This window comes from Camelus dromedarius, chromosome 14 (genome assembly GCF_036321535.1).
Source record: "Camelus dromedarius isolate mCamDro1 chromosome 14, mCamDro1.pat, whole genome shotgun sequence".
In the NCBI taxonomy this organism is placed as follows: Eukaryota; Metazoa; Chordata; class Mammalia; order Artiodactyla; family Camelidae; genus Camelus; species Camelus dromedarius.
Genome location: NC_087449.1, coordinates 60,465,595 through 60,488,916, shown reverse-complemented (window position 1 = coordinate 60,488,916; position 23,322 = coordinate 60,465,595). Strand labels below are relative to the sequence as shown.

Below are 23,322 nucleotides of genomic sequence, written 5' to 3'. Positions count from 1 at the left end.
CTGGGAAGGCCGGAGGTCTAATCTCTCCCTCTGCTTCGATATTAAATTATAGTAAATTCTCTGAGAGGGACACTACCAGACACGCAACCGTCTCAGTTCAATTCTATTCCTGGTATACTGTAACGATCAGCAGAGATCTTGCAAAAGGTTTCGCAAGATCCTATATAAAATAAAGTTGCTTAATGTTACAAGCTAATGATTCTTGGGAAGGGTGAGTTTTGAAGCCGTCACAGCTTAGCTGGGTGGTGAGAAGCGCGGCCTTGTTTTGACACTTTCCAGAGCAGGCGCGGATCCAAGGGCTCAGAAACGGCCAGAAGCTGGTCGTAGGGTGAGAGAGCAAGCGGTCCTCTCTCTTAGGAGAGAGACCTTGGCAGCCGCTTTGACACGCAGCCCTGTCAACACCAACCCCCTTTCTCTCTCTTCTTCCCTCAGGCCGGCGCCTGGAACCCCAGCTTGGGGGGTTGGAGGCCGTCCTCGCCTCCGCACGCTTCGCGCCCCAGGCCTGACACAGCGCCTACCCCGCTGCCCACTCTCTGCGAGGCAACGCGCCTGCGCGCCCAGGCCGAGCGCGCGAGCGTTCCTTCCTGGCTCTGCGTTCCTCCCTCCCCCGCGCGCCTGCGCGCCGGCTGGGAGGAACTCGGCGGGCGGTCGGGCGGACGCGCGCGCGCCCGCGGTAAGGGAGGCGGGCCGCGCGCGCCGGTGGGAAGCGTCCGGCTGCCACAGCGCCGGCTCCGTCGTAGTCGCTGCCGCCCGGGTCCCGCACGCCCCTCCTCCCTGCTCCCCCGCCCGCCGCCGCCCGGGCGCATGCGCCGCCGGAGCGCGAGGGTCGGCTTCGGGTGTGTGGTGGCGGCAGAGCGGAGCTGCGAGGCCCGAGAGTCAGAACCTGGGGGAGAGGGATGGTCACTGCACGGGGGGGAGCCGGAGGAGCCGCCGCCGCTGCCGACGCCACCGCCGCAGCCGCCGCCGCCGCCGCCTCGGCGCCCGCCTCCCGGCGCTGACGGGCTCGTACGAAGGCGGCGAGGGGGAACCCGCACCAGCGGTCGCCGGCACACCACCCAGCATGGTCCGGGAAACCAGGCACCTCTGGGTGGGCAACTTACCGGAGAATGTGCGGGAAGAGAAGATCATCGAGCACTTCAAACGGTGAGTGACACGAGGCCCGGGGCCGCGCTCTCTCCTCAGTCGCCGCTGCCCGCTCCGGCCCGTTGCCGGCCCCTCCCCGTGCGCGGAACTGGTGAGGGGACCCGGGCCAGACCCGCGGACGGGTGCGTGGAGCGCGCGGCTGCCTGGCTGCCGCTCTACCGGCGTCGCGGCATTGGGCCTCGGCGGAGCGGTCCGGCTGCCGCCCTCTCCTTTCCCAATAAGGAGGCGGCTGTCGCACGGCCCCGCGAAACCAGCAACGGGAGGGTGTCCTCAGGCTGGCCAGGCGGCCGTGGGGTCGCGTCCTTGCGCGCCGCTGCCTCGGTTTTGAGTGGCTGCCAGGCCGGGACCCGAACCCGTTCCCCGCACCGACAGACCCCGGCCCAGCCAACTCCGGAGTCCCGCAGCAACTCCCGCTCCTCGCCCTGCGGACGCGTGGACATGCCTGACCCAGAGAGGGTTCTGTGCGAAAGAAAAGGTTATACAAAAACAAAAGTCTTGATAGGTAATGTAGAGATATCTCGCAACTGGGAAGACACTACTAGATTCTAGGGATCTCTTAAAGAAGGTTTACGGACCTAGAAACTAAATGGAGATGGCAAACGCAAATGCTTTGGGGGTTTTTTTTTTCCTTGTTTTTGCGGGGTTGGGTGGAGGATGGTGTCCGAAAATAATAAGTTGGTGCGTCTGTTTCGGCTCTTTCGCCTTCCTTCCTTCGGCTCTCTGGGGTCTCTGGACGAGGAGGATGGTGGGGATTGAGTGCCTGCCGGGGAAGAGCCACCTCTCGCAGCGGGGTCCCCGCTTCGTTGGCGCTCGCCAGCCTCAGGATCTCGGCTACCGCGGCCGCGCCGGCGTTGTCATTGAAGAGCCGCCTTTAAAAAGGATGGTGTTTCCCTCTCACCTAGAATTCCTTAATGACTTAAAACATGCAAGCCTTTTAGAATAGAAAATGTAGCTCTTTTAAAAAGCTTTTTCCCAGGGTTTTTGTTAGTTCATCAGATAGTAAGAATAAATGTTCTTGATACATTTTACTTACTTAGTAGCATTTAGCATTTGTTTTTCTTTTGTGAAATGTATGTATTTCTTTGGTGAAATGTAGCTGATAGCCCTCAATGTAAAATACCGCAAATGACGATTTGCTTACACTGGTGTAAATTGAGGACTTGTAGTAAATCTGATTGTCCTCGAAAATTACTGTTTATCTTCCAATATTCAGGACTTTGAAAGATTTTAAGTTTGGTTTACTCTTGATTCCTTTTACTATCTAGTGAGTGAAGAAATTATGGAGCGCCCTTATTAGTGAGTCATCATGGGAAAAACAGATTGCGTCGCTTGTTCTTGAGCAGCTTGGATAAGGAAATGGAAGCAGCGGCAGCGGAGCTCCGCTCTTTCAAATGGAGGATCATTGATTGTGTTGGTGGTTGCTGATACTGGGGTATTAAATCTTCACCGTTGGAACGCGCGTCTGCGCGTGTCCGCGTGTGAAAAGGAGCCGGGAATAGTGAGGCCATTCATAACCTGCTAAAGCTGCCCTCGGCAGGGCTGGGGGAGGCGCTCTTCCAGGGACTCCCGGTGTTTACTACGTTGTGCTGAGAAACCAGGCAGGGGGAAAGCAGCAGCAAAAACTCGCTTCTGTCCCCTGTGACAAAGGGGAGATCTCGGGCTCAGTGGGGAAACAGATGGGAACCTCTCTCCCTGGCGCTGCTCCATCCCTTACGCCCTCCCTCATGTCTTCAGTGTTTTGGTGGAAAAATCATTTAGGTGCAGGTTATTGGCCTGGAAAAGCCACTTCGATGTGCTCACTTTTATCTCCTTGCGGACTTTTCTCTGTAGGTCTCTGCCTGGGAAATTTGTATGCACCGACCCGCAGACACGTGCATTGCAGCATTTGCTTTGCCCCCTCAGTGTTGTGTGGCCAGACTTGTCATTTCGCATTACGCAGATTCTAGAGACATTGTATGCCTATCGCGGGGAGTTTGACTCCTCTGCAAGATAAGGGGTTAAAGAGGAAAGAGGAAATCGTCCGAGGGGATTTTGGAAGGTTTTAAAGTGGATGGTGCTGCCGTCCGGCTTGTGTGAATGACTTTCTAAAATGGCGGCCAGGACCCACTTTATGTGGGAATCAGCGGAGCAGATCTCAGAATGCACAGAGGGAGGAGCAGGCGGAGGATGCGAGCTGCCTTGGAAAGCGGCGGTCTGGAGGAACGTTACTGTAAAAGAGGGCTCAGCTGGCACATGGCTCACTACTGCATTGAAAGAGCGTGTTACCTATTGCAGAGCAAAATCAGATGTTACGGTAAAAGTAGATTATCTTAAAACTAAGCAGACTGAATGTCCCTGAAACTCCCTTATTTTGAAAGAGACTTAAAAATTTTTTAAACAAATTTACTCAGTTGTTTGGATAGTGCATTCTTAATAGGTTTAAGGAGTGTAAAAAGTTTAAAGAGAAAATTTCTCCTTTACCCCTGACCCTGGGAGTCTCAGTTCCCGTTCTTCCCTTCCCATCCCCACCCCCAACAGGTAATCTCTATTTCTGACTTCTCGTTTGTCCTTAACCGTGTACAAGAAATAAGTGTTCTTGCTGATCCAGCTATCGAGCTAAATGGACTTAGGAGAAATTCAAGGTCTTTTCATCCTTATTGTAGAAAATGTTCTGTAAAATATGTGATTGCTACCGGGAGGGAAACTAAATCTGAATACTTTGAGTGAAAGGGATAAAAAGGTAGTTGTACCAGAATGATAGTTTTGCAAGAAAATTTAAGGATATTCACTTCTGATGTCTTCTAGAAATCAGAATGAGAAAAACCATGCAATACCTATATTAAAACGGAGGTTAAAGTACCTACTTTACTATTTTTCCCTTGCTGATTTCAACATTAGCTAATAAGTGTTTTACATGATTAAGAGGTGTACACTGGGAATATATTATATAAAATGTTTTCAAAATGAATGTTCTAACAGTGATTAGGCTTTTATAGTAAGTGTTCGGATTAAAAAAATGATTACAAGGGACCTCTTTGGGAGCAGGGCAACATAGAAGCATTTGGTGGGGAGAGCGGTGAGAGCCAGTTCTTTTATTTATATCTTGATCAGTGTTTTTGGTAGAAAATAGATTGAGGGATGATTGCTGATTTGGCTTTTTTTCCTCTTTGCCAAAGAAAGACCAAACCTTTGAAACATAATCTGAGCATTTCCGAAATGTGGCTTTATCTTCTTGCAATAAGAATAATCTTTTGTGTTCATTTTTTAAAACAACATTTAATATGCTTATTGAAAAGAATTAAATGAGTATTTCTGAATCAGGTTTTAGTTAACAAAGATCCATTGCTGGGACTGAATTTGCACAATAGAGAAAGTCCTTTCCTTTGTATTGTACATTAGCTGGGTTGAAGGGGGAAGGGAGGAGTTATACAACAATTGGTTGCTGTCTTAGTTGTTAGAGGGGGAGAGGTGTGTGCAAAGGCGACTCCCTGAATTAGAATGAGTGAATGAACAGAACCCTTTAAAGAATATAGTATTCTCTGTATCTTATTTTCAGATTTGAAAGTAAATCTCATATTCAGGTTCTTACCATCCATACTCCAGTTTTAGTGAGTGGGTTAAAGATCATGCAGAGATTGTGCAAGGTCATGTAAAATTTTTGTCAAAGAATGAATCCCACTTAAAAATGTTTCATTTTTGCTGTTTTTAAATATCTAATCATAATGGTTTTCCTAAGTTTAAATAGCTGGAATATATGTTGTGTTACATGAATCTGGATAGCTTTACATCTGGGACACAATATAAAGTATTATGGTAGAGCTCCCTTGTCCTTACACACTCTATAACTAGAGATATTTTTTAAACTTAAATAAATTTGACATACTCTAGCCTGCATCATTGCTACATCGTTTATTCTTTTGAGCCCAGCTAGTTTCTCTGAAGAAACAAATCTGGTTTTGAATATTATAATTTTGAATACCTATTTTCATGATAGGCTTTTTGCACTTTTTTTTTAAAGTAAAATAGTTTTATAGTTATCTTGAGAAATAGCATTTAAAAATTAATACAGAATGCTTGAAACATTATATTTTATTTCCTGAGTTAGAATGCCTTTGACAGATTGGAGGAAAACATAGGGCTCAGTGCCAGGAAGAATGATGGTATTTGACTTGGGTAGAGGGCACATTTTTCTGACTACCTTTCTTGTAGACTCTTGATTTACTCAGGTATTGTATTGTTTGATATGCTTTTGAAGAGATTTCAGGCTTGATTTAGGAGACATTTTTAATCCTGTGAGTACTAATGCTTTGGGAAGAGAGAGAAGTTGTAGAGAATAGTGGTAATGTGAAAGTTTTTCCAAATAGTCTTCCAGGTCTCACTTTCCACTTAGTTTGAAATTTTGCTTAAATTAAAAAAATTTTTTGAAATATTTAATGGAAACTAGCATATTTCTGTTGGGGACTATATACTTTTTTGCTTTTATTTTTAAGTTTCTCTAGTGTTTGAGCTGTAGTTAATTAGTCTACATTACTTAGAGTAAACATTGTAGTCTGAAAATACCTTGAGTGTATATATTCATTAAAATTATACACTTGAATTTCATTATTGGACGATTTGAAATAAATGTTCATCGCCTTGAAACAGACATATATTCTGCTGAACAAGGAAACTAAAGTAACATTTTTCTATAGTTTAATTTCTAACTTTTACTATTTGTTTTATTTTTATTTTTTAATTTAAATTTTATTTTATTTTGTGTGTGTGTGTTTATATCTAGCCATATATATATATTTTCCTCTTAAACTGGGGCTCGAACCCAGGATTTTGTGCCTGCCAAGCACGTGCTCTACCACTGAGCTGTACCTCCTACCCACTTCTTCTATTTTTTTCTTTATTATTTGCCTTACAGCTTTTGTCATTTTGAATGAAAGTAGCATACTCTAATGTGGAAACCAATTAGAATGTTTAATCGGTTTATTATAAATTGTATAATTTTTGTGTAATATCTTGCTGGTTTTTACTGTGTGGAAATATGCGGTGAAAAGATGTTCTTGGCATAATGTTAAAAGTATTGTGATATTCAGGTTTTTCCCCTCACAGGTGTCTGCCAAGTTAAAAATTATGAAAATCTAAAAAAACCCCATAGTGTAATGTCTCTATAAGACTCTACCTCAACTTCAGTGAATCTTGGATTTAATTATTTAAGATTTCATTTTGAGTATAGGGGTGAATTGAAACCTAGCATGTTTAAAGGTTTTTATTATATAGGAACTACTTCAGTTTTTACAATTAAGAAGATTTGTGGGGAAATTCAAATGGAAAAAACTTATTACTGCTTGTGTTATGTACTTGGTGCTAGATTTGTAGTCCAGCATAGTTTCTTTGATTCTTAAAATTGACTCAAAGTGGTATTTTTAAACTTTCACTCTTTTATTCCTTTGATTTAAAAACTAGGACATTTGTACTCTACTTAAAAACAGTTTGTATTTTACAAAACTACATTTGACATATATTGATTTGAGTCTTTTGTAAATCAGTAAATTGGTAGGTGGCAGATTTTTGTCAACCATTAATTTTTTAAAATTATGCTGTCTGCAGTAAAGGCTGTTTTCCACTCAAGATTAATCACCTTGGATTAAAAGAAAAAGATATAAAAAGCTTACCACTTTACTATATCAAAAGAATGTAGAATCTTTAATGAAAACTGTTACAATTTAGACCAGAATTTAGGAGAAGGTACATAAATTTGAATAGGAAAATATTGTGTCTTTATTTTCACCAACCTCTTACCAGAATTTAATATTTCCTGCAGTTACAAGGTAACAATATCATGATAGTACCAACATGGTAGTATGAGTAGTACCTGTGATGATTTCAGCACAACACCGATCAGATATATTTTTGTGTTTCACATTACAGTCGTTTGAGGTATCTCATTTATGCTCATTACAACTTGGAAATTATAGTAGCTATTAGACCTACTGCTAAATACTTTTATTTAATGCATTAATAAATATGAATATATATTGCTATATGATCAGTATGTATTATGGATATATTTTTAAAATTCTAACTTGGAGAATTTTGAGCATACACAAAAGTAGAAAAATAGTAAATGAATCCCATGTACCCATCATTCAGCCCCAACTACCATCAGCTGTGGCCTGTCCTGCCTTATGAGGAAAAACAAAGCAAAGGAGGGAATGGAGTTGGGAAGGGAATGGAGTAACGGGGTTGGGGGTGATGGGGAAGGCCTGAAAAGATGGCGTTTGATACACAGGCATGAAGGCCTGTCCACACACCTAGATTCATTTCTCTCCTTCCTGTTTTATTTTGTTCATTTAAAATTCATTTTGAAATACTTCAGGAAAAGTGCAAATAATTCCCACATTCCATTCACTCAAATTCCTCAATTGTTAACATTTTGCCACATTTGCTCCATTACCTTCTCTTATCTTTTTCTGGCACGATAACCTTTCACCCTTAAATTCTCTGGTGTACACCTCTCCCAAAACAAGGACATTCTCCTGCATTGTACCATACAGTCTTCTCAGTGAGGAAATCAGCATTTGTACAACATGAATACCGAATCCACATACCCCATTCAAATGATGCCAGCCATCCCAACAATGTCCTTCTTTCCTTTTTGGACCAGGAGCCTAGCCAGTACCATGTATTGCCTTTGGTTGTCATGTCTCATCCATCTGGAACAGTTTCTCAGCTTTATCCTAATCCTCATGTGCCTAGTAGCCTTAAAGAGCGTAGTTCTTTTATTCCGCAGGCTGACCCTCCACTGTCCGGTATTACCTCATGACCAGATCAGGTCATGCATTCTTGGCAGGAATACCACAGAAGTGATTCTGTGCTTTCTCAGAGTATCATATAAGGAGGCAAACAGGCAGCATGGAGCCATCCCACTGCTGGTGCTATCTTTGATCATCTAGTCGAATTAGTGGCTTCACTACTTTCCCCTTTTTATTTGATTCGTGTTTTATGGGAGATATTCCAATATTGCGCTGATAGTCTCCTCCGTCATCAACCCTAAACCCACCAGCCTTAGCATCCGTTGATAACTCTTGACTACATTGTATACTGTTGTGATTGTTGCCGAATGATAATCTATTAACTGTTATTTTTCCTCCATTTATTCTGCTGTAGGTAAGAACTTTCTGCATACTTATGTACATATATATGGAAATATATATACAGACACATGTGTATGATTTCTCCTTTTTCCATTGGGCTTATTTATTTTGATACCTAAATGGTTCTAGATTTGACTAGTGGGAGCTCCTTCAAACTGGCTACTGTGTCCTTTTGATATCTTCCCACTATTCTTTAAGCATTCCTTTATTTCTGAGACAACAAAGGCTCATCTTGTATTTTCCCTTCTCAGTCCTGAAATCAGCTATTTCTCAAGAAGCTCTGGTTCCTTTTAGTGAGAGACGATTATTTGGAAACCAAGATCTGGGTGCACAGTTTACCCACTGCTACAGATTTAAGAAGATGTGTGTTGTGTGTGTATACATGTATGTATATATGTTTACATCTATACACAATAAGTGTTCCTGTATATCATGTATTTAAAAACTGTGTTCACACATGTTTATAAATAAATCCCTTCTCAGATGGTGAGAAACCTGACTCGTGTTATTCTCAATATATTATTTGCCCAGTTACATTCTTAGTGTAGCTAATATCCCAGCCACTGCCTTCCCCACCTCTGCCACCTCTGGGCACCTTTCCCCTGCTGCCTCTGCATTGAATCCCCTCCCTTTCAGCTTTCTCTTTGGAAATCAACATTGTGGGGGTGGGTGGGAGGCAAGGAAAAGGAGGTGGGAAATGACTTGCATGTTTTTGCCTTCATTTTTTTCCTCTCAGAGACAACTTGTGAATGAATGAATAACCTGCCTCTGGTGCCATTTTTAAGCAGATTTAGAGGTACCCCACTCTTAAAATTTTATTAGTTTTGGTTCTCCTTCCACCACTGACTTTGTGATATGAGATAAATCACAGGAACAGTCTGAGATGTTCTGTATGTTGAGTCACTCAGAATAGGGGGTAGTGAGAATGGAAATGGTTCTTTAAGAATAATATTAGTTATCACTGCTCCATTTATTTGGGTGTCAGTCACTCACTTTGTGTGGTATTTCAGCAAAATTTTGCCCTGGCCCTACATCCCCCCAAACCTTTTTGACCCTCAACCTAATTTCTTTCCTCTTTTTTAAAAAACTTAAATTAAAAAAAATAATTTTAATAAAGTTTAAATTAATAAACTAATTTTTAATTGAAGTATAATTGACATAAAACATTATTTTAGTTTTAGGTGTAACATAATAATTCAGTATTTGTATATATTACAAAATGATCACCGTAATAAGTCTAGTTAATATTCCTCACCATATATAGTCATGAAAAACATTTTTCTTGTGAGAGGGACTTTTAAGATTTACTCTCAGCAACTTTCACATATGCAGTATAGTATTATTAACTGTAGTCACCCTACTGTACATTATATCCCCATGACTATTTTATAACTGGAAGTTTGTATCTTTTGAGCTGCTTCCTTCCACCCATCTCCCCATACTCCAACCACCAGTCTGTTCTCTGTATCAATGAGCTTTTTTTTTTTTAATTCCACATATAAGTGAGATCATATGGTATTTGTCTCAAGGTCTATATCTGTGTTGTTGCAAATGGCAAGGATTCCTCCTTTTTATGGCTGAATAGCATCCCATTTTATATTTTTATATATTTAAACACACACATGCCATATATACCACATCTTCATCTGTCATTTGATGGACACTTAGGTTATTTCCATATCTTGGCTGTGGTAAATAAAATGCTGCAATGAACATGGGTATGCATATGTATTTTTTCAAATTGTGTGTTTGTTTTCTTTGGATATATACCCAGAAGTGGAATTGCTTGGTCATATGGTAATTCTATTTTTAATTTTTGGGGGAACCTCCATATTGCTTTCCATAGTGGCTGCACTCACCTTTCTTTTTCTCCTCCCTCTACACTAATCTTGGCCCCTATCCAAGGGGTTCCTTAATGAATTAAGAACCTTACCCCTTGCACAAACCCTACAATGTGTATAGTTGGTATTATTTTGAAGTAGACCCTAGACATCTTATTTAATACATAAATATTTCAGTGTTTATCTCTAGAAGATAAGAACTTTTTAAAGATACACAACAGTACTGTGGTATATCCCTATTTCAGATACCCAGTCAGTATTTCCAAATACCTAGTCCCCACTCAAGTTTGTAATTGTTTTAAGAATTTTTCTTTTAACTCAGGCTCGAAATAAGGTACAAAATATGTTTTTTAAAAAAATTTATTGAGGTATAGTACATGAAATAAAATACCCATTTCAAGTATTGAGTGTGTTGAATTTTGAGAAATGTAGGCATCCTTATAATCACCACCACAATCAAGATACCACAGATTGTTTATTTACTTCTTAATGGACATTTTGATTAAGTCTTTATTAATCCATATTTTTTGGGGGGCAGATAATTAGGTTTATTTATTTATTTATTTTAGGAGGAGGTACTGAGGATTGAACCCAGGACCTCCTGAATGCTAAGCAATGTGCTCTACCACTTGAGTTACACCCTGCCTCCCTAATACATATGTTTTAATCTCCCTCTTTACAATTTAATTTGTTGGAAACAAGGTTGATTGTCCTGTAGAGTTTCTGACAGTGTGTGTTTTGCTGATTACATTCTTGTCCTGTGGTATGTATTAACATCACCTTTTGTCCTCTATATTTCCTGTATGTTTACAAGTGGACCTATTTTTAAATATTTGATAATTGTATTTCAATTTAATTGATTTCTTTGTAATTCTGTGCATTTTATTTTATTAATTTAATGATATTCTGAGAAACGATTTATAGATTTTACTAGACTGTCAAAGCAGTCTATGGAAAAAATTTAGGAACCATTGGTTTAGACAAACCATTGGATTAAGAATATAATGCTTTCTGGGTTTCAGGACCAAAAAGAAGAATGCTAGCAGTATATTTAAGTACTAATTTTAGTTTTAGCTTTGACATTAAAAAGTTGAGGTTAGAAAGTTAAGAATCACCAAAACCCTTTTTTTTTTGGTTACTAGAAAGACTAGAAAACACAACAAAGATAGTGTGCTGTGAATAGCTTGATTCTTTCCCTCCTCTTTTTCCTCATGGTTAATTTACGTGATTAGAATTGCTTGTTTTTGCTTTTTTATTTAAAGAATTAGTGTTTTTCTTGTGGGTTTTTTTTTTCTGGTTTTATACACCCCCACCCCCAATTTTATACTAGAAATCATGGAATCTTTAAATTTTTAAGGTTATTCCTTTTAGTCAGCTTGAATTCTTCCAATGAAATGAATTTCAAGCACATCCAGTGTTAGAATTAAATGTCATAACAGATACTGATTTCTATTATACGTGTGGGTTCAGCTTTATCACAAAAAACAAGATTTGCAAAAATCTCCATTTAGAGAGAACACCTAAAATTCAATTAGTATGTGCTACTATATATAAAATAAGACAAAATAAGGCACTTTACTTCTTCAGTAACACATTTATTATTTAAAGTGGGTACATTTATTTTCTCCCATAAATTGAATGGGTTGGATTATAAGATTTCTAAGGTCTTTTTAGTTTAGGAAATCTTATTGTAGCTGTCATTCTTCATAATGTGTAAAGGTCACTGGAATGCTGTGAAGATTTTTAAGAAGTATGTATTAATGATCAGTTGAATTGTAAAAGAGCTTAATATCTAGAAATACTGTGTAGCCATCATACAAAACATTGATGTACCAGTTCCTTTCAAATGAACCATTCTGCTAACAACCAGATATGTACGCTCTTCAATCAAAAATAGCCTTCCTTGGGTCAAGACTTAAGTGGCATTTGTAAAGTTTGAAATTTTAATGCAGTTAATTTTTAAAAATGGTATATGTGCTTTGTTATACTAATCTAAGATATATAAAGATACACTCCAGTTTTTGTCAATTACACCTCTTTGTTTTTCTTATGAAGTAACCCTTTCCATGGTGATTTTTGACACATTATTCATTTTCAGCATAAATTTGCTTTGCTACTCTAAAAATAGATGTATAAAAGGAACTGTCATCACAACTTGAGGTCTCACAGGGTTATGACATTTGATTTCCTTTGTGTTGACCTTGTTGGAAATTTGATTTTAAAACCTTTTTGCGTGTAGAAAGTTTTTTAGTTCTAGATATTATAATTAATTGGGCTAAAGTGTTGACTGGACAAGTTTGCATATTCAGTAAGTTTAAGGTATAATTGGCACAGAGATTGGTGACTTATTTCTTAGTTTGATGCCAAGGCTCTTTATTCAGAAGCATGTTTACTTAGAAGTTTGTAAAACATTGAAATTGAATAGAAAGATCCAGAGGCCTTTTAAGATTGAAGAGTTATTTTAAAAAAAAGACACATTTCCAAAAAAAAAATCAATTTCCTTAATCTGGAAATAGAGGTAGGCTTTAGGGATTTTACAAAAATACTCATAGAGATGGATGAAAATAATATGGAATTTATGTGTGTTACAAAAAGATCACATTTTGGTCTTGATTCTATTCTATCTAAGCAAGCATATATTCTAAAATAAAGGTAAAAGTCTAGTAAAGTGAAATATTAGAAGTAATTTATAAATTTCTCAGTTTTTAAAAATTATTATTTTATTAAGAAGTAAGTCATAGGTCAGAAGTTAATTTCCTTCTCAGCAATTGTACTGTACTAGTCCCATTAAGCCAGGTATGAAGAACATTTTCAAAGAGTCACACCAGGGGCTGTTAACATGGATTTTTGCTAATTTATTTAGTTTCTTGACTTGTGCTACTTCAGCATTTTTTTTTTCAGCCTTCCCCTTTTGATCAACTTGCCTTGCTCCTTGTTTTCTTCATCTAACTCTTTTATTTATTGCCACTACTTTAAGAACTGGTTAATTGGGATCATTTGCGTTCTGTTTACAGTTATACTTGAACTTTTTCCAGAAAAGTACTGTGTAAATCAGATACATATATGAATTATTGTGAGAACAAATGTCTACGTGTTAACTTAGTCATCATCATGATTATATATATTTCTGTATTACATATTTGATTCTTGAAGTGTAAACTCCTTTCTCCTATTCTCTGAAGTGGTACCATATGAATTCTAAGATTGACTAAGAGATTGTCCTATTTTATCTAACCAGTAGGATCTAAAAATCACAGATTCTTTGGAAGTTTTTCTCCTTAAAATTGGATAATCTTTCTGAGGTTTGCGTATCAGTTGAGCACTGTGTTTTTGTTAAAAATTAATTTACTTAGTAAATAGTTACTCATTAGATTGGTGCATAATAACGCATATACATATTTTTTCCTTGAAGTAATAGTGCCTGTAATAGTTCTGAAGAATTTTATCATTCAAGGGCTTTGCTGAAAACATTGCTTTTTTCCAAGAGCTGTAGTCATCAAGTGTTCATGTACAGGAATCTAGGCACTCACCATGGATTCCATAAACAGCTGAGTATAGTTTATTGGTTGAATTAAAGCTTATCTTCGGTCTTCAAGTTTTCGTAAACCTTTGCCAATCAGAACCAATAAATCATTTTTCTTATTAAAAATGTAATCTATTTTGTTCATAGCAGCATTATTCATAATAGCCAAAAGATGGAGCAACCATCAGTGTTCATAACTTATGAGAGGGAAAACAGAATGTGTGATAACAAAACAGATACGATAGAGTGTTATTATTCAGCCTTAGAAAGGAAGGAAATTCTTTTTTTTTTTTTGAATTGAAATATTTAGAATATTATGTTAGGGAAGGAAATTCTGACACATGTTACAACATGGATGAACCTTGAAGACATGCTAAGTGAAATACGGCAGTCACAAAAGGACAAGTATTGTATGATTCTGCTTATATTAGCTACCTAGAGCAGTCATGGAGACAAAGTGGAATGGTGGTTGCTTTTGTTTTTTTTAACTGTTAAAAGCAGTGCTATAGTAAGCAGTCTTGTACACTGCAGATGTGGGCAGTTATGTGTGTATGATAAGTTTCTGTGAATGGAACTTCTGGGTAAGTGTACTTAGTTCTTAATAGATACTATCAGATTGTCTTCCTGAGAGATTTCTTTAATGTATACTCCTGTAGACAGTGTTATAAAAATATCTATTTTCTTAGACTCTGGCTAATATGTAGGTATTATTAAAATTTAGGTTTTTGTAATACATGGTACTTTTTAAAAATTTGGATTTTTGAAATTTCAAGTGAAGTTGAGTAGCTTTTTTGAGTGTTTTGTTTACCATTTTTTGTGTATATGTCTGTTCTTTTAAATAAATAAATAAATAAATAAATAAATAAATAAATAAATAAATAAATTCCCCAGTTTTAAGGTTAAATGATAGGTACAGTATTCAAGATAGTGTGGTATTAGCGAAGGTTTAAACACACAGACCAATGGGCTAATATAAAGAACTCAAAAATAGACCAGCATGAATATGCCCAGCTGGTTTTTCTTACCAAGTTCAGTTCGATGGAGGTAGGGCGGTCTTTTCCACAAACGGTGCCAGAACAACTGAAAATTCTTAGGCAAAGAACAGAGCCTAAACTTCACATAGTAATAATACAAAAATTAACTCAACATGGATGAAGACTTAAATGTAAAAGGTAAAACTAAGATTTTTTGGAGACAACATTCAGGACCTAGAGCTTGCTGAAGATTCCTAAGACAAGATACGAAAAGCATGAAGAGAGGCCTTCACAATAATGCCATGGATTAAACACAACAAAAGCAGCTTGGCCTACAGTGGCAATACAAAACTAGACATGTGATCATTTAAAAGGCCCTGAGGAGGGTTCGGAGTGAATACGTGGTTATTTTTATGTCTTTCTGTACAGTTTATTTCTTAATGTGAGGTAATTCTATCACGTTGCTCCCCACCGCCAAATACCAAAGGAGGAATTTCAAAATATCTTGATAAAAGATACTAGTCATTAGTCTGTGTCTATTTTAAAATAATTTCCTATTCAGATACTTTGCCTTGATTTTTGTTTGGGCCTCTGTCTCTCTTGATTTGTAAGAAGTTTGTATATTTAGGGAATCACTTATTTCTCATGCTTAAGTATTTTTCTCATTTGTTTTTTGACTATATATTACTATTTAGGAGCTGTAATTTTTATATGCTTTGATTTACGTGGTCTTTTCCTTTATGACATAGGGATTCTACCTCATGCTGAGAGTCTTTCCTAGACCCAAGACTATACAACAAACTAGTAATTGGGAGGGGGAGGTGCAGAGAGAGAATACAAATCAGCAAACTATTACAGATCATTCCTCCTCCCTTTTTCCCACCCCTCCCTCATCCCTCCAAGTAGAGAAGCATTTCAGGGTATTAGTTTTTTCTGAAAAGAGTCTAGGACTGTGTGGTTGACCCTGCCTTTTGCTGGCTTTAGGGATTCTGAGTCTATCTTTTGCCATCTTTAGAAATTATTTGTACTTATTCCAAAGATAGAATGATTAAAGGGGAATATATCAATAATTTAAGAATAGTTTATAAATCTATTTTGTACATACATTTATTTCATAATAGGTTTCCTGAAAGAATTCTGTATTGCCATGAAATGAAGATAGGCTTTGGCTGTCATGTAATGGGTTACTTATCTTCCCAGGCAGGCATGCTTGAAATAGAAAATGTCTTCCAAGTGTGCCCAGTTACAGGAAACATGGCATACAGTTGATTTATATTGTAATAACACAGATACTTGTGACTAAAGGAGATATAAAATCTTTTGTTTTAAAGGACAGTGACAGGTACTGTTTTATGTCTTTTTCTTTTAATAACAGTTTTGCCAAGATATAATTCACATAGCATAAAATTCATCCTTTGAAAGTGTACAATTCATTTGTTTTTAGAGTACTCCCAGAATTGTGCAACCACGACTACTAATTTCAGAACATTGTCATCACTCAAGAATGAAAACCCATACCCATTAGCAGCCATTCCACATTCTCCCTTCTCACCAGCTCCTGAAACAACTAACCTACTTTATATTTCTATGAATGTGCCTGTTTTGGACCTTTCATATATATGGAGTCATACAGTATATGATTGGCTTTCACTTAGCATAATGTTTTCAAGATTCATCCATGTTGTAGCATGCATTAGAACTTCATTTTTATTTATTGCTGAATGACATTCCATTGTATGGACATACCATATTTAAAAAAATCCATTCATCAATTGGACATTTGGGTGGTTTCTGATTTTTTGGCAATTATGAATAATGATACTGTGACCATTTTGGTACCTGTTTTCATGTGGACATTTTCAGTTCTTGGATATGTACCTAGGAGTGGAATTGCTGAGTTATATGGTAATTCTAAGTTTAACATTTTGAGGAACTGCCCAATTGTTTTCCAAAATGGCTGCACCATTTTACAATCTCACCATCAATGTATAAAGGTTAAGATGTCTCCTTAATCATCACTTGTTATTGTCTGTCTTTCATTTTAGCCATCCTGTTGGGTGTGAAGTGGTATCTCATTGTGGTTTTGGTTTTTATTTTCCTAAAGTCTAATGTTGAGCAAATTTTTGTGTTTATTGGCTGTTTGTATATCTTCTTAGGAGAAATGTTAGTATCCTTTGTCAATTTTTAAATTGCATTATGTCTTTTTTCATTGTTGTGTTAGAGGAGCTTACGAGCTTCTTATCAGATAAATTATTTGTATATATTTTCTATTTTCTGTGGGTTTATATAAATTTTTGATATTTGTCTTTGGGTAGAGTGAAACCATTGTAGTTTATCATTGTCATGCTAACAATTTAAATTTATCTTTGTCACGCTAAATAATTGTTAAAGCAAGTTTTTCTTTTGGTTTTTAACTTGCTTTAAATGATATAATGAAACATATGACATATTAAAAACATCACCATCTTACTTGATTATGTCCAAATTACAGGAGTTTTTCAATTTAAGTAGTAATATTCGGAGTCACATACCACATTTAATGTGTTAAAGTGTGGAAGTACCAGTAATTGTGAATGAGGTAACTTTAATGTCTACCTCTGTTATGTTGATGACAAGAAATAGCTGTGATTAATTTTAAAAGATTGGAATTCTGCACTTAAAAATGGTTAAAATAGCTAATTTTATATTATATTTCATCACAATAAAAATTAAAGAAAATTTGACCTGTGATTATGTAGAAAAAATATGGCCAGCTCCAATTTAAATTCTGTTATAGTATATTGTTTAAGTTTCTAGTGTATTTTTTCTTTTTCGTGTATTTGAAGTGTATCTAGTCACTGGTATAGGAAATAAAATAAAGGTCTGACATGGAGAGGAAACTAGTCTTTTGGTCAAAATATAAGATCAAGTAGTTCATTTATAATCAGTAGTTCCTTCATAAAAATTTTTTTGCTATGAAAATGTTATATAACTATTGATGTCACTGCATTATTCCAGATAGTTTGGTGGTCATAATGGATACATTTATGCCCCAACTTTCTGAGTTTGAAAGAGGAATGATTTTGAATATTTTTCTGATATAAAAAATTAGTAAACACAAATTATTATTGTCTCTACTATTATAGATAGCCCAGCCAAACTTATTAATATTAATAATATTAGTAGTACTTAATATTCATCTCTTAGGCCTTTTTATCACTTACAGCATGCTCACTTTTGCTTTCTGTCTGTTCATACTTATTGATCATTCTCTTTTGAATAAGGAGCAGCTTCACCATGATAGGATGGAAGGATGGCAAACTGGGCAATGCACAAAGCACTGATAGTGTGATAAAATATGCAGTCTTTGGAAAGTGATCTCTGTGGGGTTTTAGATGAATGGATGTCTTAGGTTAATTGCATGCTTCTTGAAGGAGGCTGATACTCTCCTCATTACAATCTTACAACTCTACCTTGTATAAACAGGTAGATGTTTTAAGAATGAGTTGCATACAACATTGTAAATTGACTGTATGTCAATAAAAATAAAAAAGAATGACCTGCAGAGGATTGTTTTCTGTAGTAGGAGGACTTGTGTGAAAATGAAGTATGTGGTTAATTGCTGTTGCTTATTAGTAGGGTTATTTGCAAAATCTAGGATTAAAATTAGTAATTGCATTCATATTGAGAAACCTGCTGATAATGGATGAATGTAGTAACTTCTGGAAAGAAGAGGTATTGAGAATTCATTGGGTTTTAGCATACTAATGATTTTTAGCTTTATGTATTTGGTATTGCTGTGTAAATTAATGGAGTGAGTTTCATGTAGAGTTGATGAAAACAGTTTAGAATAGGAATCTTTTCATCTATCAGGAAACTGAAAAATTATAAATAAATACCACGAAACTAGGAATCTTTGTTTTGTTTCCTAATAATGCACTGAGTGTCTGTTAAAAACCATAAAATTAGTAATTGATTCAGAATCAGAACCCTACTCTTCTATCATATTCTAATGCTTTTCCTCTGCTATATCACATTTTCTCAAATGTAAAATGTGAGGCCACTAATACACTGCCATTATATTCTTCAAAGAAATGCTAAGGATAGTTAGTGCTTATTTTAAAATTTAGCAGTTCTCTATTAAAAGCTTAGAAGAATTACAGTGTATTTTGATCAATTTAACATTTTGATGGTGAATATTTTTGGCCAAACAGAAACCAATTTAATACTGGTTTTTTAAATTGTGTTTTTGAAGACAGACTCATTAGATTGTTATATACTGCAGCTTGTAGCAATCAAGCACAGTTTCTTAGTTTTATGTTCTCATTTTTTAAATTTAGATTTTCTTGATTCTTAAAAAATTGCAAATGAATTATTACTATAACCAGTGACTATGTAGTTAAAGAAAATAATATTTTGTACATATTACTAGAGAACATTTCATAGGTTCTCTTAAAACCTGTAGCTAAGGCTTGATATTTTTTAAAAAAGGAAATATTATCTAATTGTGGTTTTATTCTTTTTTCTTTTTTTAAACTTTTTTTTATTGAGTTATAGTTATTTTATAATGTTGTGTCAAATTCCATTGTAGAGCACAATTTTTCAGTTATACATGAACATACATATATTGATTGTCACATTTTTTCACTGTGAGCTACCACAAGATCTTGTATATATTTCCGTGTGCTATACAGTATAATCTTGTTTACCTATTCTGCATATGCCTGTCAGTATCTACAGATTTTGAACTCCCAATCTATCCCTTCCCAGCCCCCTTCCGCTTTGCAACCACAAGTTTGTATTCTGTGTCTATGACTCTGTTTTGTATTTATGTTGTTCTTTTTTTTTTAGATTCCACATACGAGCGATCTCATATGGTATTTTTCTTTCTCTTTCTGGCTTACTTCACTTAGAATGATACTCTCCAGGGACATCCATGTTGCTGCAAATGGCGTTATGTTGTCATTTTTTATGGCTGAATAGTATTTCATTGTATAAATATACCACATCTTCTTTATCCAGTCATCTGTTGATGGATGCATTTTTTTGTCATTAGTAAATGTCAGGTAGATATTTCATATTTGAGTACTTGAGGAATACTTGATTGAATACTCTAAGAAATGTATTGTTTTGGAAAGAGTAAACAAAATCAGGACATATTTACATTTACAGGCTGAATTTTCATTGGTTTTATAAAGAGTTAAGCAGCTTTTTTTTTTTTTTTAATTTGGGAGTTTTCAGTCTTCTCGGTATAGAAGAGTAATGTAGTACCTGATCAAATTCTCCTTTGTTAAATTTGGAGATAAATTTGTATATTGTATCCAGAGTGTATTCTCCTTGTATAAAAATGATGGGGACAGTGAGTCCAACCTTTTGAGGAAGAAGAACCATTTGACTTTGTTCTATAAGCATAATCTATGCATTGAGTATTTGGTCCCTCTTTCAATACTGAATTTTGCTCTTTATTATTCAGGATTTAAGTTTAAATATTTGTTTTCCCTGTATTCTTTGGCTAACTGACTTTTTTGATGGGGAGTTGTCGTTTGCTTCCCTCTTTTTTCTTTCTTCTTTTTAATAGAAAACTTGGGGTTACTGATAAGGTGTGGATTGGTGTTAAAATATACAAAATAGAAAATTTATCATTTTAACCATTTTAACTGTACAGTTCAATGGCATTAAGTACATTTACAGTGTTATATAATCATCACCACTGTCTATTTCTAGACCTTTTTACATCCCATACGGAAACTCTGTAGTATCTCCCCAATCCCTGGTAACCTCTATTCTGCTTTCTGTCTCCATGAAATTTGCCTATTCCAGATAGTCCATGTAAGTGGAATTATAAACTACTTGTCTTTTTGTGTCTGGCTTATTTCATTTAGTATGTTTTCAAGGTTTTATCCATGTTATAGCATATATCAAAACTCCATTTCTTTTTATGTCTTAATACATAAAAAGAATCCATTGTTCCATTGTATGCATATACCACATTTTGTTTATCCATTCATCCACTGATGGACAGTTGGGTTGTTTCCATCTTCGGGCTTTTGTGAATAGTGATTCAGTGAAGATTGGTGCACATATATCTATCTGAGCCCCAGTTTTCAGTTCTTTTGGGTGTATACTTAGGAATGGAATTGCTGGGTCATATGGTAATTCTATGCTTAACTTTTGAGAAAATGCCAAACTTTTCCACAGTGGCTGCCCAATTTTACAGTTCCAAGCTATGCAGTTTTCAAATTTCTCCATATCCTTGCCAACAGTTGTTTTGTCCTGTTCTGTTCTGTTCTTTTTTCTAATAGCCGTCCTAGTGGATGTGAGGTGGTATTTTATTGTGGTTTTGATTTGCATTTCCCTAATGGCTAATGATTTTTAGCATCTTTTTCTGTACTTATCGTCCATCTATATATCTTCTTTGAAGTGTCTTCCCTATTTTTAAAAAAAATGGGTTGAGTTGTAAGATTTCTTGTATTCTAGATACAAATCCTTTGTCACATACATTGGAAGGTTTTTTTTAATGTTTGGATGGAAAGAACTATTTGTTTCTATCATTTTCTCCCCAAATTTAAAAGATCCTTTCATCAATTAATTTATCCTAAATAATTTTATTATGTATAGTTGCCTGATGAAACTGGATTTTAGGATTATGTTACCCTTGTGAGAGATAATAACTTACATCATACTGGAGGGTGTAAAATAAAAGTTCTGCTTTCTGATAATGTCAGCTTCTTCAGGGGAAGTGTAAAATTATTCTCTTGGATTGTCAGCAAATAAGAATGCTATATATAAAAGTGCTGTGCCCGCCTTTCTAAAATGCCAGATTGCAAGTACATAGAATTAACTTCTAATAAAATTTGTGGACTTTTCATGAATTTTAAAATTCCTGATAATTATATTTGTTTCATATATGCTTCAAAATATAAAAGATGCCCTAAAATTTTTCTTTATATACATAGTAAAACATTTTTTCTTTTGGAATAAAATACGAACATAGAGTCTGTCAAAAGTTACTAATTTCCATGAAAAATATTCATTTAATTATACATGAGTTATAAATTTTAAGAAATTTTCTTTTAACCTCCTGGAAAAGAGAATAGCAAAAGATTACATTAAAAATTAGTGTGACTTTCGGAAATACACAGAATATTTGGATTTCTTTTGCCTTCCAGTGAGGAGTGTTTAAAGTCATCTCATTTTTTTAGTAAGATCATTTTCACTTAATGAATTATATTAAAATTGAATCTGTAAAATAGCTATTTTCAGTTACAGTTTCTACTTTAATAAAAATCTTTCAAGATTTCTAAGTTACTTTGATTATCTTAGATATAATATCCTTTTTTAGAATATAAAAATTCCTAAAAACTTTTGAGAGATTCATTTCAACTAAATGTTCTAGAAAGGTAAAAGGTAGTTTAGTAAATACTATATTTAAAAAATGATGGGGGAGGGATAAATTAGGAATTTGGGATTAACATATACACACTACTATATATAAAATAAACAATAAGGACCTACTGTATATAGCACAGAGAACTATATTCAACATCTTTTAGTAACCTATATTAGAAAAGAATCTGAAAAAGAATGGGTGTGTGTGTGTGTGTATGTAACTGAATCACTTTGCTGTACACCTGAAACTTTAACACAATATTGTAAATCAACTATACTCCAATTTAAAAAGTAGGAGAGCAGTAAAATAATGTGGTTAAAATATTTGTAAAACAACAAGTTTTTACTGTGTAGCACAGGGAACTATATTCAATATCTTGTAGTAACCTATAATGAAAAAAGAATATGAAGGAGAATGTATGTATGTGTGTATATGACTGAAACATTATACTGCACCCCAGAAATTGATGCAGTATTGTAAACTGACTAAACTTCAATAAAAAAATTCATAAATATTTGCCTCAAGAAAGAAAAATGTGAGTGTAAAAGCCATTTTAAATGTCACTCTGCAACCCCTCCCCCATACATACATAATGTAAATTGTTTAAAAACAAGAAACATTTTCAAAAACTATTTTTGGAAAATTTTTGCTATGCAACGATAACCTTGACTTTATTTTTTTCAGATATGGCCGCGTGGAAAGTGTCAAAATTCTCCCCAAGAGGGGTTCTGAAGGAGGAGTGGCTGCCTTTGTGGATTTTGTGGACATCAAAAGTGCACAGAAAGCTCACAACTCAGTCAACAAAATGGGAGATAGAGACCTACGCACGGATTATAATGAACCAGGCACCATTCCGAGTGCTGCTCGGGGATTGGATGATACAGTTTCCATAGCATCTCGTAGTAGAGAGGTTTCTGGGTTCAGAGGAGGTGGTGGAGGGCCTGCTTATGGCCCCCCACCATCACTTCATGCACGAGAAGGACGTTATGAGCGGAGACTTGATGGGTAAGTTCCAAGGTTTCTGTAGGCAGGTATTTTGTATTTGATATGGTGAGAAACAGAAACTCGTATTTAGGGGCCCCAGATGGATTTAAAGTTTGGGCATTCTCAGTGTTTCCTATTTTGGGTTGGAAACCGAAGTGATTTCTATCACAGTGGCTGGTATCTTATGGAATCGTAGAGGATATTTTCTGCAGCTGGTTGGATATCTACTCCTGAGATATGAAGTGGTGGAAGATTTTGTATGGCAGCATCATTTTTGGAGTTACCTGTCTTCTAGAATTAATTATTCCCTCTCTTGGATAATGTTAAGGCCTTCCTTGGATATATCCCTTCTACCTGATGGAGC

General features: G+C 36.2%; 1 protein-coding gene across 2 annotated transcripts in view; it reads left to right on the top strand.

The window, feature by feature from the left end:
• The first annotated feature begins 767 nt into the window (after positions 1-767).
• Positions 768-23,322, top strand: part of SPEN (spen family transcriptional repressor) — a 76,270-nt gene continuing 53,715 nt past the window's right edge. For both annotated transcript variants that reach the window (XM_064494029.1, XM_011000887.3), the window contains exons 1-2: positions 768-1,143; positions 22,659-22,979. In XM_064494029.1, the coding sequence (XP_064350099.1) occupies positions 1,061-1,143; positions 22,659-22,979 (404 nt within the window). In that variant the 5' untranslated portion in view covers positions 768-1,060. The remainder of the gene's footprint in view (positions 1,144-22,658; positions 22,980-23,322) is intronic.